This window comes from Bombina bombina, chromosome 7 (genome assembly GCF_027579735.1).
Source record: "Bombina bombina isolate aBomBom1 chromosome 7, aBomBom1.pri, whole genome shotgun sequence".
NCBI classification, from domain to species: Eukaryota; Metazoa; Chordata; class Amphibia; order Anura; family Bombinatoridae; genus Bombina; species Bombina bombina.
The window spans coordinates 445515573-445543161 of record NC_069505.1 but is presented as its reverse complement, the minus strand read 5'-3'; the positions used below and the strand labels follow the sequence as shown (position 1 = coordinate 445543161).

At 41.7% G+C, this 27589-nt stretch overlaps 1 protein-coding gene across 3 annotated transcripts in view; it reads left to right on the top strand.

Annotated features, from left to right (window-relative positions):
• The window catches only part of EP300 (E1A binding protein p300), a 657355-nt gene that overhangs the window by 221755 nt on the left and 408011 nt on the right, over positions 1–27589 (top strand). For all 3 annotated transcript variants that reach the window (XM_053721396.1, XM_053721397.1, XM_053721395.1), the window contains exons 8-9: positions 11708–11801; positions 11895–12032. In XM_053721396.1, the coding sequence (XP_053577371.1) occupies positions 11708–11801; positions 11895–12032 (232 nt within the window). The remainder of the gene's footprint in view (positions 1–11707; positions 11802–11894; positions 12033–27589) is intronic.

Here is a 27589-nt window from a genome sequence, read left to right as displayed (position 1 = left end):
GACCCTATGGATAAGAAATTAGAGGGTCTTCTAAAGAAATTATTTGTTAATCAGGGGTTTCTTTTACAACCTACGACTTGCATTGTTCCAGTAACTACTGCAGCAGCTTTTTGGTTTGAGGCTCTAGAAGAGTATCTTAAGGTTGAGACTCCATTAGATGACATTTTGGATAGAATTAAGGCTCTCAAGCTAGCTAATTCTTTTATTACTGATGCCGCTTTTCAAATTGCTAAATTAGCTGCAAAGAATGCAGGATTTGCTATTTTAGCACGTAGAGCATTGTGGCTCAAATCTTGGTCTGCTGATGTCATCAAAACATAAGCTTTTAGCTATTCCCTTTAAAGGTAAGACCCTTTTCGGGCCAGAATTGAAGGAAATCATTTCTGATATTACAGGAGGTAAAGGCCATGCCCTACCTCAGGATAAGTCGGTTAAAATGAGGGGTAAACAGAATAATTTTTGTTCCTTTCGGGAATTTTAAAGGAGGACCCCCCCGCTTCTTCTTCCTCAAAGCAGGAAGGGAATTTTACCCAATCTGAGTCAGTCTGGAGACCCAATCAGAACTGGAATAAGGGTAAACAATCCAAAAAGCCAGCATGAAGGGGCGGCCCCCGATCCGGGACTGGATCTGGTAGGGGGCTGACTCTCTTTCTTTGCTCAGGCTTGGGCAAGAGATGTTCAGGATCCCTGGGCACTAGAAATAGTGACCCACGGTTATCAATTGGAATTCAAGGACTTTCTCCCAAGAGGGAGATTTCATCTTTCAAAGTTATCTGCAAACCAGATAAAAAGAGGCGTTCTTACGCTGTGTAAAAGCCCTTTTTATTATGAGAGTAATTTGTCCAGTTCCAAAATTGGAACAGGGACAGGGGTTTTACTAAAACCTATTTGTGGTTCCCAAAAAAGAGGGAACGTTAAGACCCATCTTAGACCTCAAGTGCCTAAACAAATTTCTAAGAGTTCCTTCATTCAAGATGGAGACAATACAAACAATTTTACCTATGATCTAGGAGGGTCAATATATGACTACTGTGGACTTGAAGGATGCTTACCTTCATATTCCAGTCCACAAGGATCATAATCAGTTTCTAAGGTTTGCCTGCTTGGACAAACATTATCAGTTCGTGGCTCTTCCCTTCGGGTTGGCCACAGCACCCAGAATCTTCACAAAGGTTCTAGGGTCTCTCTTGGCGGTTCTCAGACCGCGAGGCATAGCAGTGGTGCCTTATCTGGACGATATTCTGATCCAGGCGTCAACATATCATCTGACAAAATCTCACACGGACAAAGTGCTGTCTTTTCTGAGAACTCACGGCTGGAAGGTGAACATAAAGAGTTCACTTGTCCCACAGACAAGGGTTCCTTTCTTGCGAACTCTGATAGACTCGGTAGCCATGAAAATATTTTTGACGGAGGTCAGAAAATCAAAGATTCTAAATACTTGCCGAGCACTTCAGTCCATTCCTCGGCCATCAGTGGCTCAGTTTATGGAAGTAATTGGATTAAAGGTAGCGGCAATGGACATCGTTCTATTTGCTCACTTTCATCTCAGACCACTGCAACTGTGCATGCTCGGACAGTGGAATGGGGATTATGCGGATTTATCTCCTCAGATAAATCTAGATCAAGAGACCAGAAACTCTCTTCTTTGGTGGTTGTCGCCGGATCATCTGTCCCCAGGGACTTGTTTCCGCAGACCCTCGTGGGTGATAGTGACAACGGATGCCAGCCTTCTAGGTTGGAGTACAGTCTGGAATTCCCTGAAGGCTCAGGGTGTTTGGACTCAAGTGGAGTCTCTACTTCCAATAAATATTCTGGAATTGACAGCAATATTCAATGAGCTTCAGGCGTGGCCTCAGTTGGCTTTGGCCAAATTCATCAGATTCCAGTCGGACAACATCACGACTGTGTCATATATCAATCGTCGGGGGGGAACAAGAAGTTCCTTAGCATTGATAGAAGTATCCAAGATAATCCGTTGGGCGGAGGCCCACTCTTGTCGTCTGTCGGCGATCTACATCCCAGGTGTAGAGAACTGGGAAGCGGATTTTCTAAGTCGACAGACTTTTTTCATCCGGGGAAGTGGGAGCTTCACCCGGAGGTTATTGCCTCATTTATTCTAAGATGGGGCAGACCAGAAGTGGATTTGATGGCATCTTGACAAAATGCCAAGCTTCCAAGATACGGATCCCGGTCAAGGGATCCTCAGGCCGAACTGATATATGCCTTGGCAGTGCCTTGGTTGTTCAGCCTAGCTTATGTTTCCACCGTTTCCTCTCCTCCCACGCGTGATTGCTCGAATCAAACAGGAGAGAGCATCAGTGATCGTGATAGCCCTGCGTGGCCACGCAGGACTTGGTATGCGGATCTAGTGGACATTTCCTCTCTGCCACCGTAGAAATTTCATTTGAGACAGTACCTTCTCATTCAAGGTCCTTTCCAACATCCAAATCTAATTTCTCTGCAGCTGACTGCGTGGAGATTGAACGCTTGATTTTATCTAAGCGAGGATTCTCTGATTCGGTCATCAATACTTTGATACAAGCCAGAAAGCCTGTCACTAGAAAAATCTATCATAAGATTTGGCGTAAATATCTTTATTGGTGTGAATCCAAGGGTTACTCATGGAGTAAAGTTAGGATTCCTAGGGTTCTGTCTTTTCTCCAAGAAGGATTGGAGAAAGGGTTATCAGCGAGTTCCTTAAAGGGACAAATTTCAGCTTTGTCAATTCTGTTTCACAAACGTTTGGCAAATGTGCCAGATTTTCAGTCTTTTTGTCAGGCTCTATCTAAAATTAAGCCTGTATTTAGACCCATTACTCCTCCCTGAAGTTTGAATTCAGTTCTTCGAGTTCTTCAAGGGGTTCCGTTTGAACCCATGCATTCCATGGATATCAGATTGTTATCTTTGAAAGTTCTGTTTTTAGTTGCTATTTCTTCTCCTCGAAGAGTTTCTGAGCTTTCAGCGCTACAGTGTGATTCCCCTTATCTCATTTTTCACTCTGATAAGGTGGTGTTACGTACCAAACCTGGATTCCTTCCTAAGGTTGTTTCAAATAAGAATATTAATCAGGAAATTGTTGTTCCTTCCTTGTGTCCTAACCCTTCTTCTAAGAAGGAGCGTATGTTGCATAATTTGGATGTGGTCCGTGCCTTAAAGGGACATGAAACCCACATTTTTTCTTTCATGATTTAGAAAGAGAATGTAATTTTAACTTTTATCTTTCTAATTTACTTCTATTATCTATTTTGTTTTTTTCTTTTGATATTCTTTGCTGAAAAGCATATCTAGATATGCTCAGTAGCTGCTGATTGGTTGCTGCACATAGAAGCCTCGTGTTATTGGCTCACCCATGTGCATTGCTTTTTCTTTAATTAAGGATATCTAAAAAATGAAGCCAGATAAATAATAGAAGTAAATTGTAATGTTTAAATTTGTATTCTCTATCTGAATCATGAAAGAAAGAATTTTGGTTTAGTGGCCCTTTAAAGTTTTACTTACAGGCAACTAAGGATTTCTGTCAATCATCTTCATTATTCATCGTTTATTCTGGAAAGCGTAGGGGTCAGAAAGCTACGGCTACCTCTTTCTTTTTGGCTGAGAAGTATCATCCGCCTAGCATATGAGACTGCTGGACAGCAGCCTCCTGAAAGAATTACGGCTCATTCTACTAGGGCTGGGGCTTCCACGTGGGCTTTTAAAAATGATGCATCTGTTGAACAGATTTGTAAGGCTGCAACTTGGTCGTCCCTTTATACTTTTTCCAAATTTTCCAAATTTGATTCTTTTGCTTCTTCTGAGGCTATTTTTGGGAGAAAGGTTCTTCAAGCAATGGTGCCTTCCAATTAGTTTCCTGTGTTGCCCCTCCCTTTCATCCGTGTCCTATTGCTTTGGTACTGGTTTCCCACAAGTAAGGATGAAATGTGTGGACTCGTCATATCTTTGTAAAAGAAAAGTAAATTTATGCTTACCTGATAATTTATTTTATGATATGACGAGTCCACGGCCCACCCTGTTATTTTAAGACAGATTTATTTTATTTTTTGTAAACTTCAGTCACCTCTGCACCTTTTTAGCCTTTCCTTTTCTCTTCCTATAACCTTCGGTCGAATGACTGGAGGGGAAGGGAGGGGCTATATATACAGCTCTGCTGTGGTGCTCTTTGCCACTTCCTGTTAGCAGGAGGATAATATCCCACAAGTAAGGATGAAATCTGTGGACTCGTCATATTGTTAAAGAAATTAATTTATCAGGTAAGCATAAATTAAATTTTTAGCTACTTTGGACGACTGATACTCCTGTCGTTGTCAACCCTAAGAAATCTAGCAATTTAAATAGATACTTTGATGTCCTCTCCCCTGGGGAGGTGTGTCCAGTGCCAGACAGTGCTACGGAGATTATTGCCCAGGAATGGGAGAGACCTGGTATTCTTTTTTCTCCCTCTCCAGTCTTTAGGATAATATTCCTGGGGGCCGACTGCTTTAATGAGTCGTGGCAGACGGTCCTCAAGGTGGAAGGGGCGATCTCTACACTGGCCAAGAGGACTACTATTCCTATTGAGTATAGTTGCTCTTTTAAGGACCCTATGGACAAGAAGCTGGAGGCTTTCTTAAAGAAGATGTATATTCATCAGGGTTTACAGTGGCAACCGGTGGTGTGTATTGCTAAAGTGTCAAGTGCAGCTGCATATTGGTTTGACTCTTTGTCTGAATCCCTCCAAGCAGAGACTCCTTTGGAGGAGATACAGGATAGGATAAAGGCTCTTAAGTTAGCAAATTCCTTTATCACTGATGCTTCTTTGCAGGTCATTAAGTTGGGGGCCAAAATATCTGGTTTCTCAATTTTGGCACGTAGAACGCTATGGGTGAAATCTTGATCAGCGGATGTTTCTTCTAAATCTAAGCTTTTGGCGATTCCTTACAAGGGTGAAACCTTGTTTGGGCTTGGTTTGGCAGAAATTATTTCCGATATCACGGGTGGTAAAGGATCTTTTCTGTCTCAAGATAGGAAGAATAAATCGAAAGGACGTCAGAGTAATTTTCGTTCCTTTCGTAACATCAGAGGTAATTCTTCCCCCTCCTCTACCAAGCAGGAACAGTCCAGCCTTCTTGGAAACCCAGTCAGTCTTGGAACAAGGAGAAGCAATCTTAGAAGCCCGAAGCTGAATCTAAGTCCGCATGAAGGGTGTACCTCCGATCCGGGACCGGATCAAGTGGGGGGCAGTATCTGTTTTCTCTAGCATTGATACGAGATGTCCCAGACCCATGGGTTACAAGTTAGAATTCAAGACTTTTCCTACCTGGGGCAGATTCCACCTCCCAAGATTATCTGTGTACAGAATCGTTCCCGTCTGGGAGTGATAGTTCCAGTACAGGAACAGGGCCTAGGGTTCTACTCCAATCTGTTGGTGGTTCCCAATAAAGAGGGAACTTTCAGGCCTATTCTAGATCTAAAATTCCTCAAGTTTCTCAGAGTGCCTTACTTACTACAAAATAGACTATCTGTTCTATTCTTTCTCTAGTGCAAGAGGGTCAGTTCATACCGACCATAGATCTGAAGGATGCGTTCCTCCACGTTCCCATTCACAGGGATCATCACAAAGTTCTGAGGTTCGCCTATCTTGACACTTTCAGTTTGTGGCCCTTCCATTTGGCCTCGCCACAGCTCCCAGGATTTTCACAAAGATTCTGGGAGCTCTGCTGGCAGTAATTCGTCTCAGGGAATTGCAGTGGCACCTTATCTGGAAGATATCCTGGTTCAGGCGCCATCTTTTCAACTAGCAAAATCTCACACAGCGATCTTCTTGTTTTTTCGCTCGTACGGATGGAAGGTGAATTTGGAAAAAAGTTCCCTTGTTCCGGCTACAAGGGTTTTCTTCTTAGGAACCTTATAGATTCCCTATCGATGAAAATATTTCTGACGGAAGTCAGAAGAGCCAAGATTCTGTCCCCTTGCCTGTCTCTTAAGTCGGCTGTACGAATGTCAGTGGCCCAATGTATGAAAGATAATTGTTCTGATGGTGGCTTCCATGGACATAGTTCCCTTTCCTCAATTCCATTTGAGAGCTCTACAGTTATGCATGCTCAGCCAATGGAACGGGGATTATGCAGACCGATCTCAGAGGATAGTTCTAGATCAAGCGGCGAAACTCTTCCATTTTGGCTGTCTCAGGAACATCTGTCTCAGGGGACATGCTTTCGGAGAACCTCATGGGTGATTGTGACCACGGATGCCAGCCTGACAGGCCGGGGAGCGGTTTGGGATTCTTTGTAGGCGCAGGGACTTTGGTCTCAAGAGGAATCTACTCTCCCCATAAACATTCTGGAGTTGAGAGCGATCTTCAATGCCTTGATGGCTTGGCCTCAGCTGGCCTTAGCTCGGTTTATCAGATTCCAGTTTGATAACATAACCTCAGTGGCTTACATCCACCACCAGGGGGGAACTCGGAGTTCCTTAGCCATTAAGGTGGTGGCTCGAATCATTCAGTGGGCGGAAGCTCACAATTGCTGCCTATCTGCCATACACATTCCAGGAGTAGACATTTGGGAAGCAGATTTCCTAAGCAGACAGACTTTCCATCCCTGGGAGTGGGAACTCCATCCGAAGGTGTTCTCCAGGCTAACCTCCAAATGGGGGCTACCGGAATTGGATCTGATGGCATCTCGCCAGAACGCCAAGCTTCCAAAGTGCGGTTCGAGGTCGAGGAATCCTCAGGCATTCCTGATAGATACTCTGGCAGTTCCTTGGAACTTCAGGTTGGCATACCATTTTCCTACATTTGCTCTCCTACAAGTCATTGCTTGAAGCAGGAGAGAGTTTCGGTGATTCTAATAACTCCTGTGTGGCCTTGCAGGATCTGGTATGCAAACCTAGTGGAAATGTAATCTCTACCTCCGTGGAGACTCCCACTGTGGAAGGACCTTCTACTTTAGGGTCCTTTTCTTCATCCAAGATATGGTGTGAATCCAAAGGATACTCTTAGAGTAGGGTCAGGATTCCAATAATTTTGTCCTTTCTCCATAAAGGTCTGGAGAAGGGGTTGTCTGTCATTACTCTGAAAGGTCATATCTCTGCCCTGTCTATTTTGCTGTACAAGCGCCTGGCGGATGTGCCAGATGTGCAATCTTTTTGTCAGGCCTTTGTCAGAATCAGGCCTGTTTAAAGGGCCATTATACACCCAAAAAAATATAGGCTATTTAAATAAAGCACCAACAGAATATCAAGTTTGTAATTGACATGTATTAGCAATTTTGCTACTAAATCTCCTAAAAATGATTATAAAGTTTCTAATCCTCTCAGTGCATGAGAATACAAACGTAATCTCCACTATCTTTAGAGCCAGGCTTTTTCTACACTCCCTATCTAGTGTCCTTTACAGCCAGCCCCCATGCTGGGACTGTCTGTGTAATAGATAAGGCTGTCACTTACTCACAAATCCCCTCACCTCTCTCAGGGTTTCTCCCTGACTGTTTACACTGGGCACGATCTCACTCCCCCCTCTGTCCTCCTGGTAAGCTCTGTAGACACAAGGGGAATTTTTCACTCACAGCTCTGTGAAACATGATACTGAGATATTTTACAGAGCTGTGTGTGAAATAGAGTGAAAAGTAGATTGTTTTTATTCCATTCAAACAGCCAATATCTGCATTAACAAGTCACTAGTTTTGAGAATCATTCGTATCTCACAATTTATGGGATGTTTGCATTTGCATAATGTATACATCTCTTACAGAAATGTCACTGATATCTTATGTGTATAGCAGATAAATGATGGATTTTACTATCTATTAATGTCAATTAATAACAGACTGTTACCAGCAAAGTTTATTCACCCTAAGTAATAGTGGTAGCCAAATGTTGTTGAAGAAATTGTTTCCTCTAAGCCAGCCGTTTTAATCTGCACCTCGGCAACATCCAGAGTTCCGCCCCCTGCACTCCCACTGTTCTGCCTCCTCATAAATATTCATATTGTATTATCTGTAAAGCAGGGGGCGGAGCTCTGGATGTTGCCGAGGTACAGAATATGAAACGGCCGGCTTAGGGGAAACTTGCTTCTACAACATTTGGCTACCACCATTATTACTTAGGGTGAATATACTTTGCTGGTAACAGTCTGTTATGAATTGACATTAATAGATAGTAAAATCCATCTATCTGCTATACACATAAGATATCGGTGACATTTCTGTAAGAGATGTATACATAATGCAAACATCCCATAAATTGTGAGATACGAATGATTCTCAAAACTATTGACTTGCTAATGCATATATTGGCTGTTTGAATGGAATAAAAACACACTCTGATATTTCACACACAGCTCTGTAAAACATCTCAGGATCATGTTTCACAGAGCTGTGAGTGAAATATTCCCCTTGTGTCTACAGAAAGCTTACCTGGAGGACAGAGGGGGAGTCCCAGAGGGGGGAGTGAGATAGTGCCCAGTGTAAACAGTCAGGGAGAATGCTGAGAGAGGTGAGGGGACTTGTGACGGCCTTATCTATTACAGAGACAGCCCCAGCATGGGGACTGGCTGTAAAGGGAGTGTAGAAAAAGCCTGGCTCTGAAGCTAGTGGATATTACGTTCGTATTCTCATTCACTTAGAGGATTACAAACTTTATAATCATTTTTAGGAGATTTAGCAGCAAAATTGCTAATACATGTCAATTACAAACTTGATATTCTGTTGGTGCTTTATTTAAATAGCCCATATTTTTTGGGGTGTATAATGGCCCTTTAAATCTGTTGCTCCACCTTGGAGCCTTAAAGGGACACTCAGGTTTTATTAAATGTACATGATTCAGATACAGAATGTAATTTTAAACAACTTTCCAATTTATTCCATTAAAAAAATGTGCAGTCTTTTATATTTACACTTTTTTGAGTCACCAGCTCCTACTGAGCATGTGCAAGAACTCAGACTATACGTATATGCATTTGTGATTGGCTGATAGCTATCACATGGTACAGGGGGAGTGGAAATATTTATAACTTTGAAATGTGTTAGAAAAGAATCTACTACTCATTTGAAATTCAGAGTAAATGCTATTGCATTGTCTTATCTTGCATTTGTTGATTATGCAAATCTACTGTGTTTACTGGTCCTTTAACCTTGTTCTTAAAGGGACAGTCAACCATAGAATTGTTGTTGTTTTAAAAGATAGATAATCCCTTTATTACTCATTCCCCAGTTTTGCATAACCAACACTGTTATATTAATGTACTTTTTACCTTTGTGATTACCTTGTATCTAGGAACCTTCTTCCAGCCCCCTGATCACATGACTGTGACTGTTTATTATCTATTGTCTTAAATTTAGCATTGTATTGTGCTAGATCTTAAATAACTTTCTGTGCCTGAACACAGTGTTATCTATATAGCCCATGTGTACTTTCTGTCTCTTTGTGTTGAAAAGAGATTTAAAAAGCCTGTGATAAGAGGCAGCCCTCAAAGGCTTAGAAATTAGTATATGAGCCTACCTATGTTTAGTTTAAACTAAGAATAGCAAGAGAAAAAAGCAAATTTGATAAAAGTAAATTGGAAAGTCAATTAAAATTAAAAGTCCTATCTGACTAATGAAAGTTTAATTTATACTTGACTGTCCCTTTAAAGTTTTGCAGCAGGCTCCGTTTGAGCCAATACATTCCATAGATATAAAGTTGTTAGCAGTAAGAAACAAAACCTTCCAAGATATATCTGTTACAATATAACCCGGATACCAAGGGTTAATACCAGATGGAAGATGCCCTGAATGTGAGATCAGCAACTCACAACCCAGCTAATTCCCCCCCTCAAACATGAGACCAGGCTCCACATTGAAGGTTAAAACAGAATGCATTTTATTGAAGGCTATATGCCCAGTAATTATGCAGGTCTGACCCCAGATGGGGGGGGGGGTTTAAAGAATATTGTACATTAGATAGAGGGAAAACGCCCTTTGACATGATACAATAGAATTACATTACTTAAGTAGATAAACAATTTAGTCTTTCTTATCACTTGGGCGTCTGCTCTCTGGATGTGATTTAACAATGTGAATGTTTATCACTAAACTTAATTACAGTACACAATAGCTGAGGCTAGCAACCTTGTCTTTAGAAAATAGCTTCTCAAAGCTGAACAAAGTTAACTCTTTCAGTACTGACAGAAGGGTCTGTCACAATATCTTCTGCTCAGTTTCGGAACTCTCAGCTTTGCAGTGCAATTTGCCTTATCTCATATTTCATGCATATAAGGCAGGTTTTCGTACCAAGTTTGGTTTTCTTCCTAAAGTTGTTTCGGATAGAAATATTAATCAGGAAATTGTTGTTCCTTCTCTCTGTCCTAATCCTCCTCCTCATAAGGAACGTTTGTTGCACAACCTAGATGTTGTGCAGGCTCTTAAATTCTATTTGCTGGCAATTAAGGACTTTCGTCAGTCTTCTACATTGTTTGCTTTTCTGGGAAACGCAGAGGTCAGAAAGCTACTGCTACTTCTCTTTTTTTCTGGTTGAGAAGTATTATTCGTTGGCGTATGAGACTGCGGGCCAGCAGCCTCATGAGAGAATCACAGCTCATTCTACCAGGGCTGTTTCTTCTTCTTGGGCTTTCAAAAATAGAGGCTTCTGTGGAACAGATTTGCAAGGCTGCAACTACGTCCTCTTTGCATACTTTTTCCAAATGTTATAAATTTGATACTTTTACCTCGGCTGAGGGTTCCTTTGGGAGAAAGGTTCCTCAAGCAGTGGTGCCTTCTGTTTAGGTCTACCTGTCTTGTCCCTCCCGTATCATCTGTGTCCTCTGGCTTGGGTATTGATTCCCAACAGTATTTGATTATTCCATGGACTCACCATATCTTAGGAAAGAGAATTAAATTTATGCTTACTTGATAAATTTCTTTCCGTATATGGTGAGTCCATGGCCCGCCCTAAACCTCAGGCACCTCTACACCTTGTGTTACTCCTTTTTCTCCTTTTTCCTTTGGTCGAATGATTGTGGGAAGGGAGGTGATACTCAACAGCTTTGCTGTGGTGCTCTTTGCCGCCTCCTGCTGGCAAGGAGTGATATTCCCAACAGTAATTGATTCCGTGGACTCACCATAATCCGGAAAGAGAGAAATTTATCAGGTATGCATAAATTAATTTTTTTTCTATTTTACTGCTTGCTCATCACAATTGTGCAGATCTAGTTCACTCCAAACAATCTATTATTTTAACTTTTTGAAATTTAGTATGGGTAAGGATTCTGTGTACATAGGTTTGCAGGGGAGCAATAGCATTAAAGGGGCAGTAAAAGTAAGCTTTAGTGATGCATTTTGAAATAACTTTACAATTTTCAGGACGAATAACCTTAAGATTATAATGTATCTTATTCCGAAAACTATCTTTAGAATAAATTCCTCATATTGCAGTTTAATTTAAAAAATAAAAATCCTATATCATCATATAATCATTTCTACCTACTTGGTTGATCAGGGACCATCTGATTATGGTTCTACTTTTAGTATAACATTTATCTGTAAATATTAATCTAATTTGTATTTATGCGAAGGTGATAGTAGTTATGTATCTGCTCTGAAACTCCATAAAACAAAGATTTGCGAGAAAATGGTCACATTTTACAGCTATTTGTTAACAAGACAATTTGACATGGACTTTCGTCATGGCTGTAATTTCTGTGTTTGTCTTTCACTGTAAATTCACCTGGTCCCTTTCTGCCCGCGTGTAGATTCCACTACAATGGGTGTAAATGGCGGTGTGAATGTGCAGAATTCCAATCTGCTTCCTGAATCTATGCTTCACCCAGGCATCAACTCGCACAGGTAAATTGTTCATAGTGAATGTGTTCTTCTGTATTGATATTTAAAAGATGAGATTAGTGAGTTGATGTGTAATGTGTTTTTTTTGCTATGTAGCCCCATGATGAATGAAAGTGGTAGTGTGTCAAACCTTGGGTCATTGCCAACAGCAGCACCTCCTTCAAGCACTGGAATCCGCAAACCTTGGCATGAGGATATAACTCAGGACCTTAGAAACCACCTAGTCCATAAACTGTAAGTAAAAGTTGGAATGTTCATTATTGAGCCTGTTTGTAGATGTCAATGTGTTATAAAAATGTTGGAATATTGGTATAAAGTTATGATCCTTCTCTCTGGTTGTTTGATGTTTCACACTTAATTGATCTTTCACGGTTTGGTCCTGTGCTTTAGACTTGCATATATTGCTTCCAAGGTGGTCTAATACTTTCGGCAACCTCTCCCTGGGCGTGTCAAAGCTTTAGACGTCTCTTAAGTGTTCTCCTTAAGACCTATTTATTGGAATTACCCACCCTACTGATTTTACTGACCACCCGGATCAAATTTAAGAGAATATTAAGCTAAAATTAGCTAATTTTCTTCTATAAGGTACGACGAGTCCACGGATTCATCCTTTACTTGTGGGATATTATCCTTCTGCTAACAGGAAGTGGCAAAGAGCACCACAGCAGAGCTGTCTATATAGCTCCTCCCTTAGCTCCACCCCCAGTCATTCTCTTTGCCTACTCTAAGTACTAGGAAGGGTAAAGTGAAAGTTGTGATAAAATATTAGTTTTTACTTCTTCAAGCAAGAGTTTATTTTAAATGGTACCGGTGTGTACTATTTACTCTCAGGCAGCAGATGGATGAAGACTGCTGCCTGGAGGATGATGATCTTAGCATTTGTAACTAAGATCCAGTGCTGTTCCCACAGAGGCTGACGATTACAGGAAACTTCAGTGTGAGGAACGTTTTCATGCTATGCAGCAGTGTGGTATGTTCAGTCATATTTTTCTGGAGAGACACTGTATTTCAGAAAGGCTGACATTATACCCAGGAGGGTAAGGGTAAGCAGTTATACTAGAGCTAATAAGGGCATTACTAAGTTTGCATAAGGGGCCAATTACAAAAAAGGTTGACACTGAGTTGTAAATGTTTGTAGGCAAACATTTTTATGATCTGGGAGTGCTGTTAACGTTTTGTGGGCAATAATGTTTCTTTCATGTAATTGGCAAGAGTCCATGAGCTAGTGACGTATGGGATATACAATCCTACCAGGTGGGGCAAAATTTCCCAAACCTCAAAATGCCTATAAATACACCCCTCACCACACCCACAATTCAGTTTTACAAACTTTGCCTCCTATGGAGGTGATGAAGTAAGTTTGTGCTAAGATTTCTATGTTGATATGCGCTTCTCAGCATTGTTGAAGCCCGATTCCTCTCAGAGTACAGTGAATGTCAGAGGGACGTGAAGGAAGTATCACTTATTGAATACAATGATTTCCTTAACGGGGGTCTATTTCATAGGTTCTCTGTTATCGGTCGTAGAGATTCATCTCCTACCTCCCTTTTCAGATCGACGATATACTCTCAATTTACCATTACCTCTACTGATATCTGTTTCAGTACTGGTTTGGCTATCTGCTATATGTGGATGGGTGTCTTTTGGTAAGTATGTTTCTTCTGTTATGTGTGATCAGTCCACGGGTCATCATTACTTCTGGGATATAACTCCTCCCCAACAGGAAATGCAAGAGGATTCACCCAGCAGAGCTGCATATAGCTCCTCCCCTCTACGTCAGTCCCAGTCATTCTCTTGCACCCAACGACTAGATAGGATGTGTGAGAGGACTATGGTGATTATACTTAGTTTTTATGACTTCAATCAAAAGTTTATTTTAAAATAGCACCGGAGCGTGTTATTACTTCTCTGGCAGAGTTTGAGGAAGAATCTGTCAGAGTTTTTTACTATGATTTTAACCGGAGTAGTTAAGATCATATTGCTGTTCTCGGCCATCTGAGGGAGGTAAAGGCTTCAGATCAGGGGACAGCGGGCAGATGAATCTGCATTGAGGTATGTAGCAGTTTTTATTTTCTGAATGGAATTGATGAGAAAATCCTGCCATACCGTTAAAATGACATGTATGTATACACTTCAGTATTCTGGGGATGGTATTTCACCGGAACTACTCTGTTAAAGGTCACTAATCCTTTTTAATAACTATTTATCATGTTAAACGTTTTTGCTGGAATGTAGAATCGTTTACATTGCTGAGGTACTGTGTGAATAAATATTTGGGCATTATTTTCCACTTGGCAGTTTTTTTTTTTTACTTTAATTGTGACAGTTTCGTTTCTCTTCACTGCTGTGTGGGAGAGGGAGGGGCCGTTTTTGGCGCTCTTTGCTACGCATCAAAAAATACCAGTCAGTTACTTTTATATTTCCTGCATGATCCGGTTCATCTCTGATAGATCTCAGGGGTCTTCAAACTTCTTTGAAGGGAGGTAAATTCTCTCAGCAGAGCTGTGAGAATTCTTATAGTGACTGTGAATAAAAACGTTGCTTTGTATTTTTTATGTCAAATTTAATTATTGTTATTTTACTAATGGGAACAAACCTTTGCTAAAAGTTTTGTTGTTTTAAAGTTTGATGCTATAACTGTTTTTCAGTTTATTATTTCAACTGTCATTTAATCGTTAGTACCTCTTTGAGGCACAGTACGTTTTTTGCTAAAAAAGATTATAACCAAGTTGTAAGTTTTTTTGCTAGTGTGTTAGACATGTCTGACTCAGAGGAAGATATCTGTGTCATTTGTTCCAATGCCAAGGTGGAGCCCAATAGAAATTTATGTACTAACTGTATTGATGCTACTTTAAATAAAAGTCAATCTGTACAATGTGAACAAGTTTCACCAAACAGCGAGGGGAGAGTTATGCCGACTAACTCGCCTCACGCGGCAGTACCTGCATCTCCCGCCCGGGAGGTGCGTGATATTTTGGCGCCTAGTACATCTGGGCGGCCATTACAGATAACATTACAAGATATGGCTACTGTTATGACTGAAGTTTTGTCTAAATTACCAGAACTAAGAGGCAAGCGTGATCACTCTGGGGTGAGAACAGAGTGCGCTGACAATGCTAGGGCCATGTCTGATACTGCGTCACAGCTCGCAGAGCATGAGGACGGAGAGCTTCATTCTGTGGGTGACGGTTCTGATCCAAACAGATTGGACTCAGATATTTCAAATTTTAAATTTAAATTGGAGAACCTCCGTGTATTACTAGGGGAGGTCTTAGCAGCTCTCAACGATTGTAACACCGTTGCAATACCAGAGAAACTGTGTAGGTTGGATAAATACTTTGCGGTACCGGCGAGTACTGACGTTTTTCCTATACCTAAGAGACTAACTGAAATTGTTACTAAGGAGTGGGATAGACCCGGTGTGCCGTTCTCACCCCCTCCAATATTTAGAAAGATGTTTCCAATAGACGCCACCACTCGGGACTTATGGCAAACGGTCCCCAAGGTGGAGGGAGCAGTTTCTACTTTAGCTAAGCGTACCACTATCCCGGTGGAGGATAGCTGTGCTTTCTCAGATCCAATGGATAAAAAATTAGAGGGTTACCTTAAGAAAATGTTTGTTCAACAAGGTTTTATATTACAACCCCTTGCATGTATCGCGCCGATTACGGCTGCGGCAGCATTTTGGATTGAGTCGCTTGAAGAGAACCTTAGTTCATCTACGCTAGACGACATTACGGACAGGCTTAGAGTCCTTAAACTAGCTAATTCCTTCATTTCGGAGGCCGTAGTACATTTAACCAAACTTACGGCTAAGAACTCAGGATTCGCCATACAGGCACGTAGGGCGCTGTGGCTAAAATCCTGGTCAGCTGATGTTACTTCTAAGTCCAAATTACTTAATATACCTTTCAAGGGGCAGTCTTTATTTGGGCCCGGTTTGAAAGAGATTATCGCTGACATTACAGGAGGTAAGGGCCACGCCCTACCTCAAGACAAAGCCAAAGCTAAGGCTAGACAGTCTAATTTTCGTCCCTTTCGGAACTTCAAAACAGGAGCAGCATCAACCTCCACTGCACCAAAACAGGAAGGAGCTGTTGCTCGTTACAGGCAAGGCTGGAAGCCTAACCAGTCCTGGAACAAGAGCAAGCAGGCCAGGAAACCTGCTGCTGCCCCAAAGACAGCATGAACCGAGAGCCCCCGATCCGGGACCGGATCTAGTGGGGGGCAGACTCTCTCTCTTCGCCCAGGCCTGGGCAAGAGATGTTCAGGATCCCTGGGCACTAGAGATCATATCTCAGGGATACCTTCTAGACTTCAAATTATCTCCCCCAAGAGGGAGATTTCATCTGTCAAGGTTGTCAACAAACCAGATAAAGAAAGAAGCGTTTCTACGCTGCGTACAAGATCTGTTAATAATGGGAGTGATCCATCCGGTTCCGCGGTCGGAACAAGGACAAGGGTTCTACTCAAACCTGTTTGTGGTTCCCAAAAAAGAGGGAACTTTCAGGCCAATCTTAGATTTAAAGATTCTAAACAAATTCCTAAGAGTTCCATCGTTCAAAATGGAAACTATTCGGACAATCTTACCCATGATCCAAGAGGGTCAGTACATGACCACAGTGGATTTAAAGGATGCTTACCTTCACATACCGATCCACAAAGATCATCACCGGTATCTAAGGTTTGCCTTCTTAGACAGGCACTACCAGTTTGTAGCTCTTCCATTCGGATTGGCTACGGCTCCAAGAATCTTCACAAAGGTTCTGGGTGCCCTTCTGGCGGTACTAAGACCGCGAGGGATTTCGGTAGCTCCATACCTAGACGACATTCTAATACAAGCTTCAAGCTTTCAAACTGCCAAGTCTCATACAGAGTTAGTTCTGGCATTTCTAAGGTCGCATGGATGGAAAGTGAACGAAAAGAAGAGTTCTCTTTTTCCTCTCACAAGAGTTCCATTCTTGGGGACTCTTATAGATTCTGTAGAAATGAAGATTTACCTGACAGAGGACAGGTTAACAAAGCTTCAAAATGCATGCCGTGTCCTTCATTCTATTCAACACCCGTCAGTAGCTCAATGCATGGAGGTGATCGGCTTAATGGTAGCGGCAATGGACATAGTACCTTTTGCACGCCTACACCTCAGACCTCTGCAATTATGCATGCTAAGTCAGTGGAATGGGGATTACTCAGATTTGTCCCCTACTCTGAATCTGAATCAAGAGACCAGAAATTCTCTTCTATGGTGGCTTCATCGGCCACACCTGTCCAGGGGGATGCCATTCAGCAGGCCAGACTGGACAATTGTAACAACAGACGCCAGCCTACTAGGTTGGGGCGCTGTCTGGAATTCTCTGAAGGCTCAGGGACTATGGAATCAGGAGGAGAGTCTCCTTCCAATAAACATTCTGGAATTGAGAGCAGTTCTCAATGCCCTTCTAGCTTGGCCCCAATTAACAACTCGGGGGTTCATCAGGTTTCAGTCGGACAACATCACGACTGTAGCTTACATCAACCATCAGGGAGGGACAAGAAGCTCCCTAGCAATGGTGGAAGTATCAAAGATAATTCGCTGGGCAGAGTCTCACTCTTGCCACCTGTCAGCAATCCACATCCCGGGAGTGGAGAACTGGGAGGCGGATTTCTTGAGTCGCCAGACTTTTCATCCGGGGGAGTGGGAACTTCATCCGGAGGTCTTTGCCCAAATACTTCGACGTTGGGGCAAACCAGAGATAGATCTCATGGCGTCTCGCCAGAACGCCAAACTTCCTCGCTACGGGTCCAGATCCAGGGATCCGGGAGCGGTTCTGATAGATGCTTTGACAGCACCTTGGAACTTCGGGATGGCTTATGTGTTTCCACCCTTTCCGCTGCTTCCTCGATTGATTGCCAAAATCAAGCAGGAGAGAGCATCAGTGATTCTAATAGCGCCTGCATGGCCACGCAGGACTTGGTATGCAGATCTAGTGGACATGTCATCCTGTCCGCCTTGGTCTCTACCTCTAAGACAGGACCTTCTGATACAGGGTCCATTCAAACATCAAAATCTAACTTCTCTGAAGCTGACTGCTTGGAAATTGAACGTTTGATTTTATCAAAACGTGGTTTTTCTGAGTCGGTTATTGATACCCTGATACAGGCTAGGAAGCCTGTTACCAGAAAGATTTACCATAAAATATGGCGTAAATACCTATACTGGTGCGAATCCAAACATTACTCCTGGAGTAAGGTTAGGATCTCTAGGATATTGTCTTTTCTACAAGAAGGGTTAGAAAAGGGTTTATCAGCTAGTTCATTAAAGGGACAGATTTCAACTCTGTCCATCTTGTTACACAGGCGTCTGTCAGAAAATCCAGACGTCCAGGCTTTTTGTCAGGCTTTAGCTAGGATCAAGCCTGTGTTTAAAGCTGTTGCTCCGCCATGGAGTTTAAACTTAGTTCTTAACGTTTTACAGGGTGTTCCATTTGAACCCCTTCATTCCATTGATATAAAATTGTTATCTTGGAAAGTTCTGTTTTTAATGGCTATTTCCTCGGCTCGAAGAGTCTCTGAGTTATCAGCCTTACATTGTGATTCTCCTTATCTGATTTTTCACTCAGACAAGGTAGTTCTGCGTACTAAACCTGGGTTCTTACCTAAGGTGGTCACTAACAGGAATATCAATCAAGAGATTGTTGTTCCATCCTTGTGTCCAAATCCTTCTTCAAAGAAGGAACGTCTTCTACACAATCTGGATGTAGTTCGTGCCCTCAAGTTCTACTTGCAGGCAACTAAAGATTTTCGCCAAACTTCTTCCCTGTTTGTCGTTTATTCTGGACAGAGGAGAGGTCAAAAAGCTTCTGCTACCTCTCTCTCTTTTTGGCTTCGTAGCATAATACGTTTAGCCTATGAGACTGCTGGTCAGCAGCCTCCTGAAAGAATTACAGCTCACTCCACTAGAGCTGTGGCTTCCACTTGGGCCTTTAAGAATGAGGCCTCTGTTGAACAGATTTGCAAGGCTGCAACTTGGTCTTCGCTTCATACTTTTTCCAAATTTTACAAATTTGACACTTTTGCTTCTTCGGAGGCTATTTTTGGGAGAAAGGTTCTTCAGGCAGTGGTTCCTTCTATATAATGAGCCTGCCTATCCCTCCCGTCATCCGTGTACTTTTGCTTTGGTATTGGTATCCCAGAAGTAATGATGACCCGTGGACTGATCACACATAACAGAAGAAAACATAATTTATGCTTACCTGATAAATTCCTTTCTTCTGTTGTGTGATCAGTCCACGGCCCGCCCTGTTTTAAGGCAGGTAAATATCTTTTAAATTATACTCCAGTCACCACTTCACCCTTGGTTACTCCTTTCTCGTTGATTCTTGGTCGAATGACTGGGACTGACGTAGAGGGGAGGAGCTATATGCAGCTCTGCTGGGTGAATCCTCTTGCATTTCCTGTTGGGGAGGAGTTATATCCCAGAAGTAATGATGACCCGTGGACTGATCACACAACAGAAGAAAGGAATTTATCAGGTAAGCATAAATTATGTTTTTTTATTACTTAAGACACCTCAGCTATGGTTTGGCACTTAATGCATTTATATAAAGTTCTAAATATATGTATTGTACTTATATTTGCCATGAGTCAGGTTCATGTATTTCCTTCTGCAGACTGTCAGTTTCATATTTGGGGAATATAAACATTTTTTTTTAAGAAATTTATTTCTTATCTGGGGTTTAGTCTTTTTTTCAATTGACTACTACTTGCAAATTGAGGGCGGTATTAGGCCCGCAGGTGCGTCAAATGCTAAACTTTATTGCGTCATTCTTGGCGAAAATATTTTTGGCGCGAAAAATGCGTCTGACGCAACTTCGTCATTTCCAGCGTCATACTTGACGCTGAGTCCTTTCACACGGTTGCGTCAGTGACGCGAGTGTCATTTCCGGTTACTTTTTCATTATTTCAATACCCCATTGATGTTTGCCTCTTGCCTTTTTCTCTATCAGAGGGCAATGGTATTTGCATTTTTTCCGATTCCTGAAACAGTCATATAAGGAAATAGATAATTTTACTTTATATGTTGTTTTTTCTCTTACATTTTGCAAGATGTGTCAATCTGATCCTGCCTCAGAAGTTTCTGCTGGAACATTGCTGCCTGACATCGGTTCTACCAAAGCTAAGTGCATTTGTTGTAAAATTGTAGAAATTATTTCGCCGAATGTCATTTGTAATAGTTGTCATGATAAACTTTTACATGCAGATAGTGTATCCATCAGTAATAGTACATTGCCAGTTGCAGTTCCTTCAACTTCTAATGTGCATGATATACCTGTAAATTTTAAAGAATTTGTTTCTGATTCTATCCTGAAGGCTTTGTCTGCATTTTCACCTTCTAATAAAAGTAAAAGGTCTTTTAAAACTTCTCATTTAGTTGATGAAATTTCAAATGACCAACAACATAATTTATCCTCTTCTGATGAGGATCTATCTGATACAGAAGATCCTTCCTCAGACATTGACACTGACAAATCTACTTAATTATTTAAAATAGAGTATATGCGTTCTTTATTAAAAGAAGTGTTAATTACTTTGGATATTGAGGTAACCAGTCCTCTTGACGTTCAGTCTAATAAACGTTTAAATGCTGTTTTTAAACCTCCTTTGGTTTCTCCAGGGGTTTTTCCTATTCCTGAGGCTATTTCTGGTATGATTTCTAAGGAATGGAATAAGCCAGGTACTTTTATTCCTCCTTCAAGGTTTAAAAAATTGTATCCTTTACCAGCAAAATCTATAGAGCTTTGGGAAAAAATCCCCAAAGTTGATGGGGCTATTTCTACTCTTGCTAAACGTACCACTATTCCTATGGAAGATAGTACTTCCTTTAAGGATCCTTTAGATAGGAAGCTTGAATCCTATCTAAGGAAGGCCTATTTATATTCAGGTCATCTTCTCAGACCTGCTATTTCTTTGGCTGATGTTGCGGCTGCCTCAACTTTTTGGTTGGAGAATTTAGCGCAACAAGAATTGGATTCTGACTTATCTAGCATTATTCACTTACTACAATATGCTAATTTTATTTGTGATGCTATTTTTGATATCAAAATAGATCCATGTCTTTAGCTATATTAGCTAGAAGAGCTTTGTGGCTTAAATCTGGGAATGCTGATATGACATCTAAATCTAGATTACTATTTCTTTCCTTCCAAGGTAATAATTTATTTGGTTCTCAGTTGGATTCTATTATTTCAACTGTCACTGGGGGAAAGGGAGTTTTTCTGCCTCAGGATAAAAAAAACTAAGGGTAAATCTAAGGCTTCTCACCGTTTTCGTTCCTTTCGTCAGAATAAGGAACAAAAACTCAATCCTCCCCCCAAGGAATCGGTTTCCAATTGGAAGCCTTCCTCAAATTGGAATAAATCCAAGCCTTTCAAGAAACCAAAGTCAGCCCCTAAGTCCGCATGAAGGTGCGGCCCTCATTCCAGCTCAGCTGGTATCTGGCAGATTAAGGTTTTTCAAGGATATTTGGATAAAATCTGTCCAAAATCAATGGATTCAGAGCATTGTCTCTCAAGGGTATCGAATAGGATCCAGAGTAAGACCTCCTGTGAGAAGATTTTTTCTCTCACGTATCCCAGCAAATCCAGTAAAAGCTCAGTCTTTCCTGAAGTGTCTTTCAGACCTGGAGTCTTCAGGGGTAATCATGCCAGTTCCTCTTCAGGAACAAGGTTTGGGGTTTTATTCACATCTATTCATTGTCCCAAAAAAGGAAAATTTATTCAGACCAGTTATGGATCCGAAAATTTTGAATCGTTATGTAAGAGTACCAACTTTCAAGATGGTGAATATAAGGACTATTCTGCCTTTTGTTCAGCGAGGACATTATATGTCCACAATAGACTTGCTGGATGCATACCTTCATATTCCGATTCATCCAGAACATTATCAGTTTCTGAGATTCTATTTTCTAAACAAGCATTACCAATTTGTTGCTCTTCCATTTAGCCTAGCAACAGCTCCAAGAATCTTTTCAAAGGTTCTGGGTGCCTTACTCAATGTAATCAGAGAACAGGGTATTGCGGTCTTTCCTTATTTGGACGATATCTTGGTACTAGCTCAGTCTTTACGTACTGCGGAATCTCACACAAATCAACTAGTGTTGTTTCTTCGGAAACATGGTTGGAGGATCAATTTACCAAAGAGTTTCTTGATTCCTCAGACAAGTGTCACCTTTTTAGGCTTCCAGATAGATTCACAATATCTGTCTCTAACAGACAAGAGACGTTTAAAATTGGTTGCAGCCTGCCGGCACCTTCAGTGTCAGTCATTCCCTTCAGTGGCTATGTGCATGGAAGTTTTAGGTCTCATGACTGCAGCATCGTACGCGATCCCCTTTGCTCGTTTTCACATGAGACCTCTACAGCTTTGTATGCTTAACCAATGGTGCAGGGATCATACAAAGATATCACAATTAATATCCTTAAATCCCAATGTACGACACTCTGACATGGTGGATAGATCACCATTGTTTAGTTCAAGGGGCTTCTTTTGTTCGGCCAAACTGGACTGTGATCACAACAGATGCAAGTCTTTCAGGTTGGGGAGCTGTTTGGGGATCTCTGACAGCACAAGGGGTTTGGAAATCTCAAGAGGCGAGATTACCAATAAATATTTTAGAACTCCATGCAATTCTCAGGGCTCTTCAGTTTTGGCCTTTGTTAGAGAACCGTTCATTTGTTTTCAGACAGACAATATCACAACAGTGGCATATGTCAATCATCAGGGTGGGACTCACAGTCCCCAAGCTATGAAAGAAGTATCTTGGATACTTGCTTGGGCGGAATCCAGCTCCTGTCTACACCTGGGATATGTACCGCAGAGATTAGACAATTGGGAGGCGGATTATCTCAGCCGCCAGATTTTACATCCAGGGGAGTGGTCTCTCCAGCCAGATGTGTTTTCTCAGATTGTTCAGATGTGGGGTCTTCCAGAGAGAGATCTCATGGCCTCTCATTTAAACAAGAAACTTCCCAGATTCCTGTCCAGGCGGAAGCAGTGGATGCGCTGACACTTCCTTGGTGTTATCATCCTGCTTACATTTTCCCGCCTCTAGTTCCCCTTCCAAGAGTGATCTCCAAAATCATCATGGAACAATCATTTGTGTTGCTGGTGGCTCCAGCAATGCCACACAGGTTTTGGTATCTGGATCTGGTTCGGATGTCCAGTTGCCCGCCTTTTCCACTTCCGTTACAGCCAGACCTTCTATCTCAAGGTCCGTTTTTCCATCAGGATCTCAAATTTGAAGGTATGGAAAATGAACGCTTAGTACTAAGTCATAGAGGTTTCTCTGACTCAGTGATTAATACTATGTTACAAGCTCGTAAATCTGTTTCTAGAAAGATTTATTATAGAGTTTGGAAGACTTACATTTCATGGTGTTCTTCTCATAAATTCTTTTAGAATTCCTAGAATTTTACAGTTTCTTCAGGATGGTTTGGATAAGGGTTTGTCTGCAAGTTCCTTGAAAGGAATAATCTCCGCTCTTTCTGTTTTATTTCACAAAAAGATTGCTATACTTCCTGATATACATTGTTTTGTACAGGCTTTAGTTCGTATTAAGCCTGTCATTAAATCAATTTCTCCTCCTTGGAGTCTTAATTTAGTTCTGAAGGCTTTACAGGCGCCTCCATTTGAACCTATGCATTTTCTGGACATTAAACTACTTTCTTGGAAAGTATTGTTCCTTTTGGCCATCTCTTCTGCTAGAAGAGTTTCTGAGCTATCTGCTCTTTCTTGTGAGTCTCCTTTTCTGATTTTTTCAATTTTTACCTAAGGTTGTGAATTCTAACTACATTAATAGAGAAATTGTTGTCCCTTATGTCCAAATCCTAAGAATTCTTTGGAAATATCCTTACATTCTTTGGATGTGGTAAGAGCTTTGAAATATTATGTGGAAGCTACTAAAGATTTCAGGAAGACTTCCAGTCTATTTGTTATATTTTCTGGTCCTAGGAAAGGTCAGAAGGCTTCTGCTATTTCCTTGGCTTCTTGGTTGAAACTTTTGATTCATCAAGCTTATTTGGAGTCGGGTCAAACCCCGCCTCAGAGAATTACAGCTCATTCTACTAGATCAGTCTCCACTTCTTGAGCTTTTAAGAATGAAGCTTCAGTTGATCAGGTTTGCAAAGCAGCAACTTGGTCTTCTTTGCATACATTTACTAAATTCTACCGTTTTGATGTATTTGCTTCTTCGGAAGCAGTTTTTGGTAGAAAAGTTCTTCAGGCAGCTGTTTCAGTTTGAGTCTTCTGCTTTTGATTTAAGTTTTTTTCTTTCAATTATGAAAATAAACTTATTTTTTTGGGGTTGTGGATTGTTTTCAGCGGAAAATGGCTGTTTTTATTTTATTCCCTCCCTCTCTAGTGACTCTTGAGTGGAGATCCACATTTTGGGTATTGCTATCCCATAGGTCACTAGCTCATGGACTCTTGCCAATTACATGAAAGTAAACATAATTTATGTAAGAACTTACCTGATAAATTATTTTTCTCCAACATAGGTGTGTCCGGTCCACGGCGTCATCCTTACTTGTGGGATATTCTCTTCCCCAACAGGAAATGGCAAAGAGCCCAGCAAAGCTGGTCACATGATCCCTCCTAGGCTCCGCCTACCCCAGTCATTCTCTTTGCCGTTGTACAGGCAACATCTCCACGGAGATGGCTTAGAGTTTTTTAGTGTTTAACTGTAGTTTTTATTATTCAATCAAGAGTTTGTTATTTTGAAATAGTGCTGGTATGTACTATTTACTCAGAAACAGAAAAGAGATGAAGATTTCTGTTTGTATGAGGAAAATGATTTTAGCAACCGTCACTAAAATCCATGGCTGTTCCACACAGGACTGTTGAGAGCAATTAACTTCAGTTGGGGGAACAGTGAGCAGTCTCTTGCTGCTTGAGGTATGACACATTCTAACAAGACGATGTAATGCTGGAAGCTGTCATTTTCCCTCTGGGATCCGGTAAGCCAGGTTTATTACGATTGTAAATAAGGGCTTCAAAAAGGGCTTATTAAGACTGTAGACTTTTTTTTGGGCTAAATCGATTGATTATTAACACATATTTAGCCTTGAGGAATCATTTTATCTGGGTATTTTGATATAATATCGGCAGGCACTGTTTTAGACACCTTATTCTTTAGGGGCTTTCCCAAAGCATAGGCAGAGCCTCATTTTCGCGCCGGTGTTGCGCACTTGTTTTTGAGAGGCATGGCATGCAGTCGCATGTGAGAGGAGCTCTGATACTTAGAAAAGACTTTCTGAAGGCGTCATTTGGTATCGTATTCCCCTTGGGGCTTGGTTGGGTCTCAGCAAAGCAGATACCAGGGACTGTAAAGGGGTTAAAGTTCAAAACGGCTCCGGTTCCGTTATTTTAAGGGTTAAAGCTTCCAAATTTGGTGTGAAATACTTTTAAGGCTTTAAGACACTGTGGTGAAAATTTGGTGAATTTTGAACAATTCCTTCATGTTTTTTCGCATTTGCAGTAAAAAAGTGTGTTCAGTTTAAAATTTAAAGTGACAGTAACGGTTTTATTTTAAAACGTTTTTTGTACTTTGTTATCAAGTTTATGCCTGTTTAACATGTCTGAACTACCAGATAGACTGTGTTCTGAATGTGGGGAAGCCAGAATTCCTATTCATTTAAATAAATGTGATTTATGTGACAATGACAATGATGCCCAAGATGATTCCTCAAGTGAGGGGAGTAAGCATGGTACTGCATCATTCCCTCCTTCGTCTACACGAGTCTTGCCCACTCAGGAGGCCCCTAGTACATCTAGCGCGCCAATACTCCTTACTATGCAACAATTAACGGCTGTAATGGATAATTCTGTCAAAAACATTTTAGCCAAAATGAACACTTATCAGCGTAAGCGCGACTGCTCTGTTTTAGATACTGAAGAGCATGACGACGCTGATATTAATATTTCTGAAGGGCCTCTAACTCAGTCTGATGGGGCCAGGGAGGTTTTGTCTGAGGGAGAAATTACTGATTCAGGGAACATTTCTCAACAAGCTGAACCTGATGTGATTGCATTTAAATTTAAGTTGGAACATCTCCGCATTCTGCTTAAGGAGGTATTATCCACTCTGGATGATTGTGACAAGTTGGTCATCCCAGAGAAACTATGTAAAATGGACAAGTTCCTAGAGGTGCCGGGGCTCCCAGAAGCTTTTCCTATACCCAAGCGGGTGGCGGACATTGTTAATAAAGAATGGGAAAGGCCCGGTATTCCTTTCGTTCCTCCCCCCATATTTAAAAAATTGTTTCCTATGGTCGACCCCAGAAAGGACTTATGGCAGACAGTCCCCAAGGTCGAGGGAGCGGTTTCCACTTTAAACAAACGCACCACTATACCCATAGAGGATAGTTGTGCTTTCAAAGATCCTATGGATAAAAAATTAGAAGGTTTGCTTAAAAAGATGTTTGTTCAGCAGGGTTACCTTCTACAACCAATTTCATGCATTGTCCCTGTCGCTACAGCCGCATGTTTCTGGTTCGATGAGCTGATAAAGGCGGTCGACAGTGATTCTCCTCCTTATGAGGAGATTATGGACAGAATCAATGCTCTCAAATTGGCTAATTCTTTCACCCTAGACGCCACTTTGCAATTGGCTAGGTTAGCGGCTAAGAATTCTGGGTTTGCTATTGTGGCGCGCAGAGCGCTTTGGTTGAAATCTTGGTCGGCTGATGCATCTTCCAAGAACAAGCTACTTAACATTCCTTTCAAGGGGAAAACGCTGTTTGGCCCTGACTTGAAAGAGATTATCTCGGATATCACTGGGGGTAAGGGCCACGCCCTTCCTCAGGATCGGCCTTTCAAGGCAAAAAATAAACCTAATTTTCGTCCCTTTCGTAGAAACGGACCAGCCCAAGGTGCTACGTCCTCTAAGCAAGAGGGTAATACTTCTCAAGCCAAGCCAGCTTGGAGACCAATGCAAGGCTGGAACAAGGGAAAGCAGGCCAAGAAACCTGCCACTGCTACCAAGACAGCATGAAATGTTGGCCCCCGATCCGGGACCGGATCTGGTGGGGGGCAGACTCTCTCTCTTCGCTCAGGCTTGGGCAAGAGATGTTCTGGATCCTTGGGCGCTAGAAATAGTCTCCCAAGGTTATCTTCTGGAATTCAAGGGACTTCCCCCAAGGGGGAGGTTCCACAGGTCTCAGTTGTCTTCAGACCACATAAAAAGACAGGCATTCTTACATTGTGTAGAAGACCTGTTAAAAATGGGAGTGATTCATCCCGTTCCATTAAGAGAACAAGGGATGGGGTTCTACTCCAATCTGTTTATAGTTCCCAAAAAAGAGGGAACGTTCAGACCAATCTTAGATCTCAAGATCTTAAACAAGTTTCTCAAGGTTCCATCGTTCAAGATGGAAACCATTCGAACTATTCTTCCTTCCATCCAGGAAGGTCAATTCATGACCACGGTGGATTTAAAGGATGCGTATCTACATATTCCTATCCACAAGGAACATCATCGGTTCCTGAGGTTCGCATTCCTGGACAAACATTACCAGTTCGTGGCGCTTCCTTTCGGATTAGCCACTGCTCCAAGGATTTTCACAAAGGTACTAGGGTCCCTTCTAGCTGTGCTAAGACCAAGGGGCATTGCTGTAGTACCTTACTTGGACGACATTCTGATTCAAGCGTCGTCCCTTCCTCAAGCAAAGGCTCACACGGACATTGTCCTGGCCTTTCTCAGATCTCACGGATGGAAAGTGAACGTGGAAAAGAGTTCTCTATCTCCGTCAACAAGG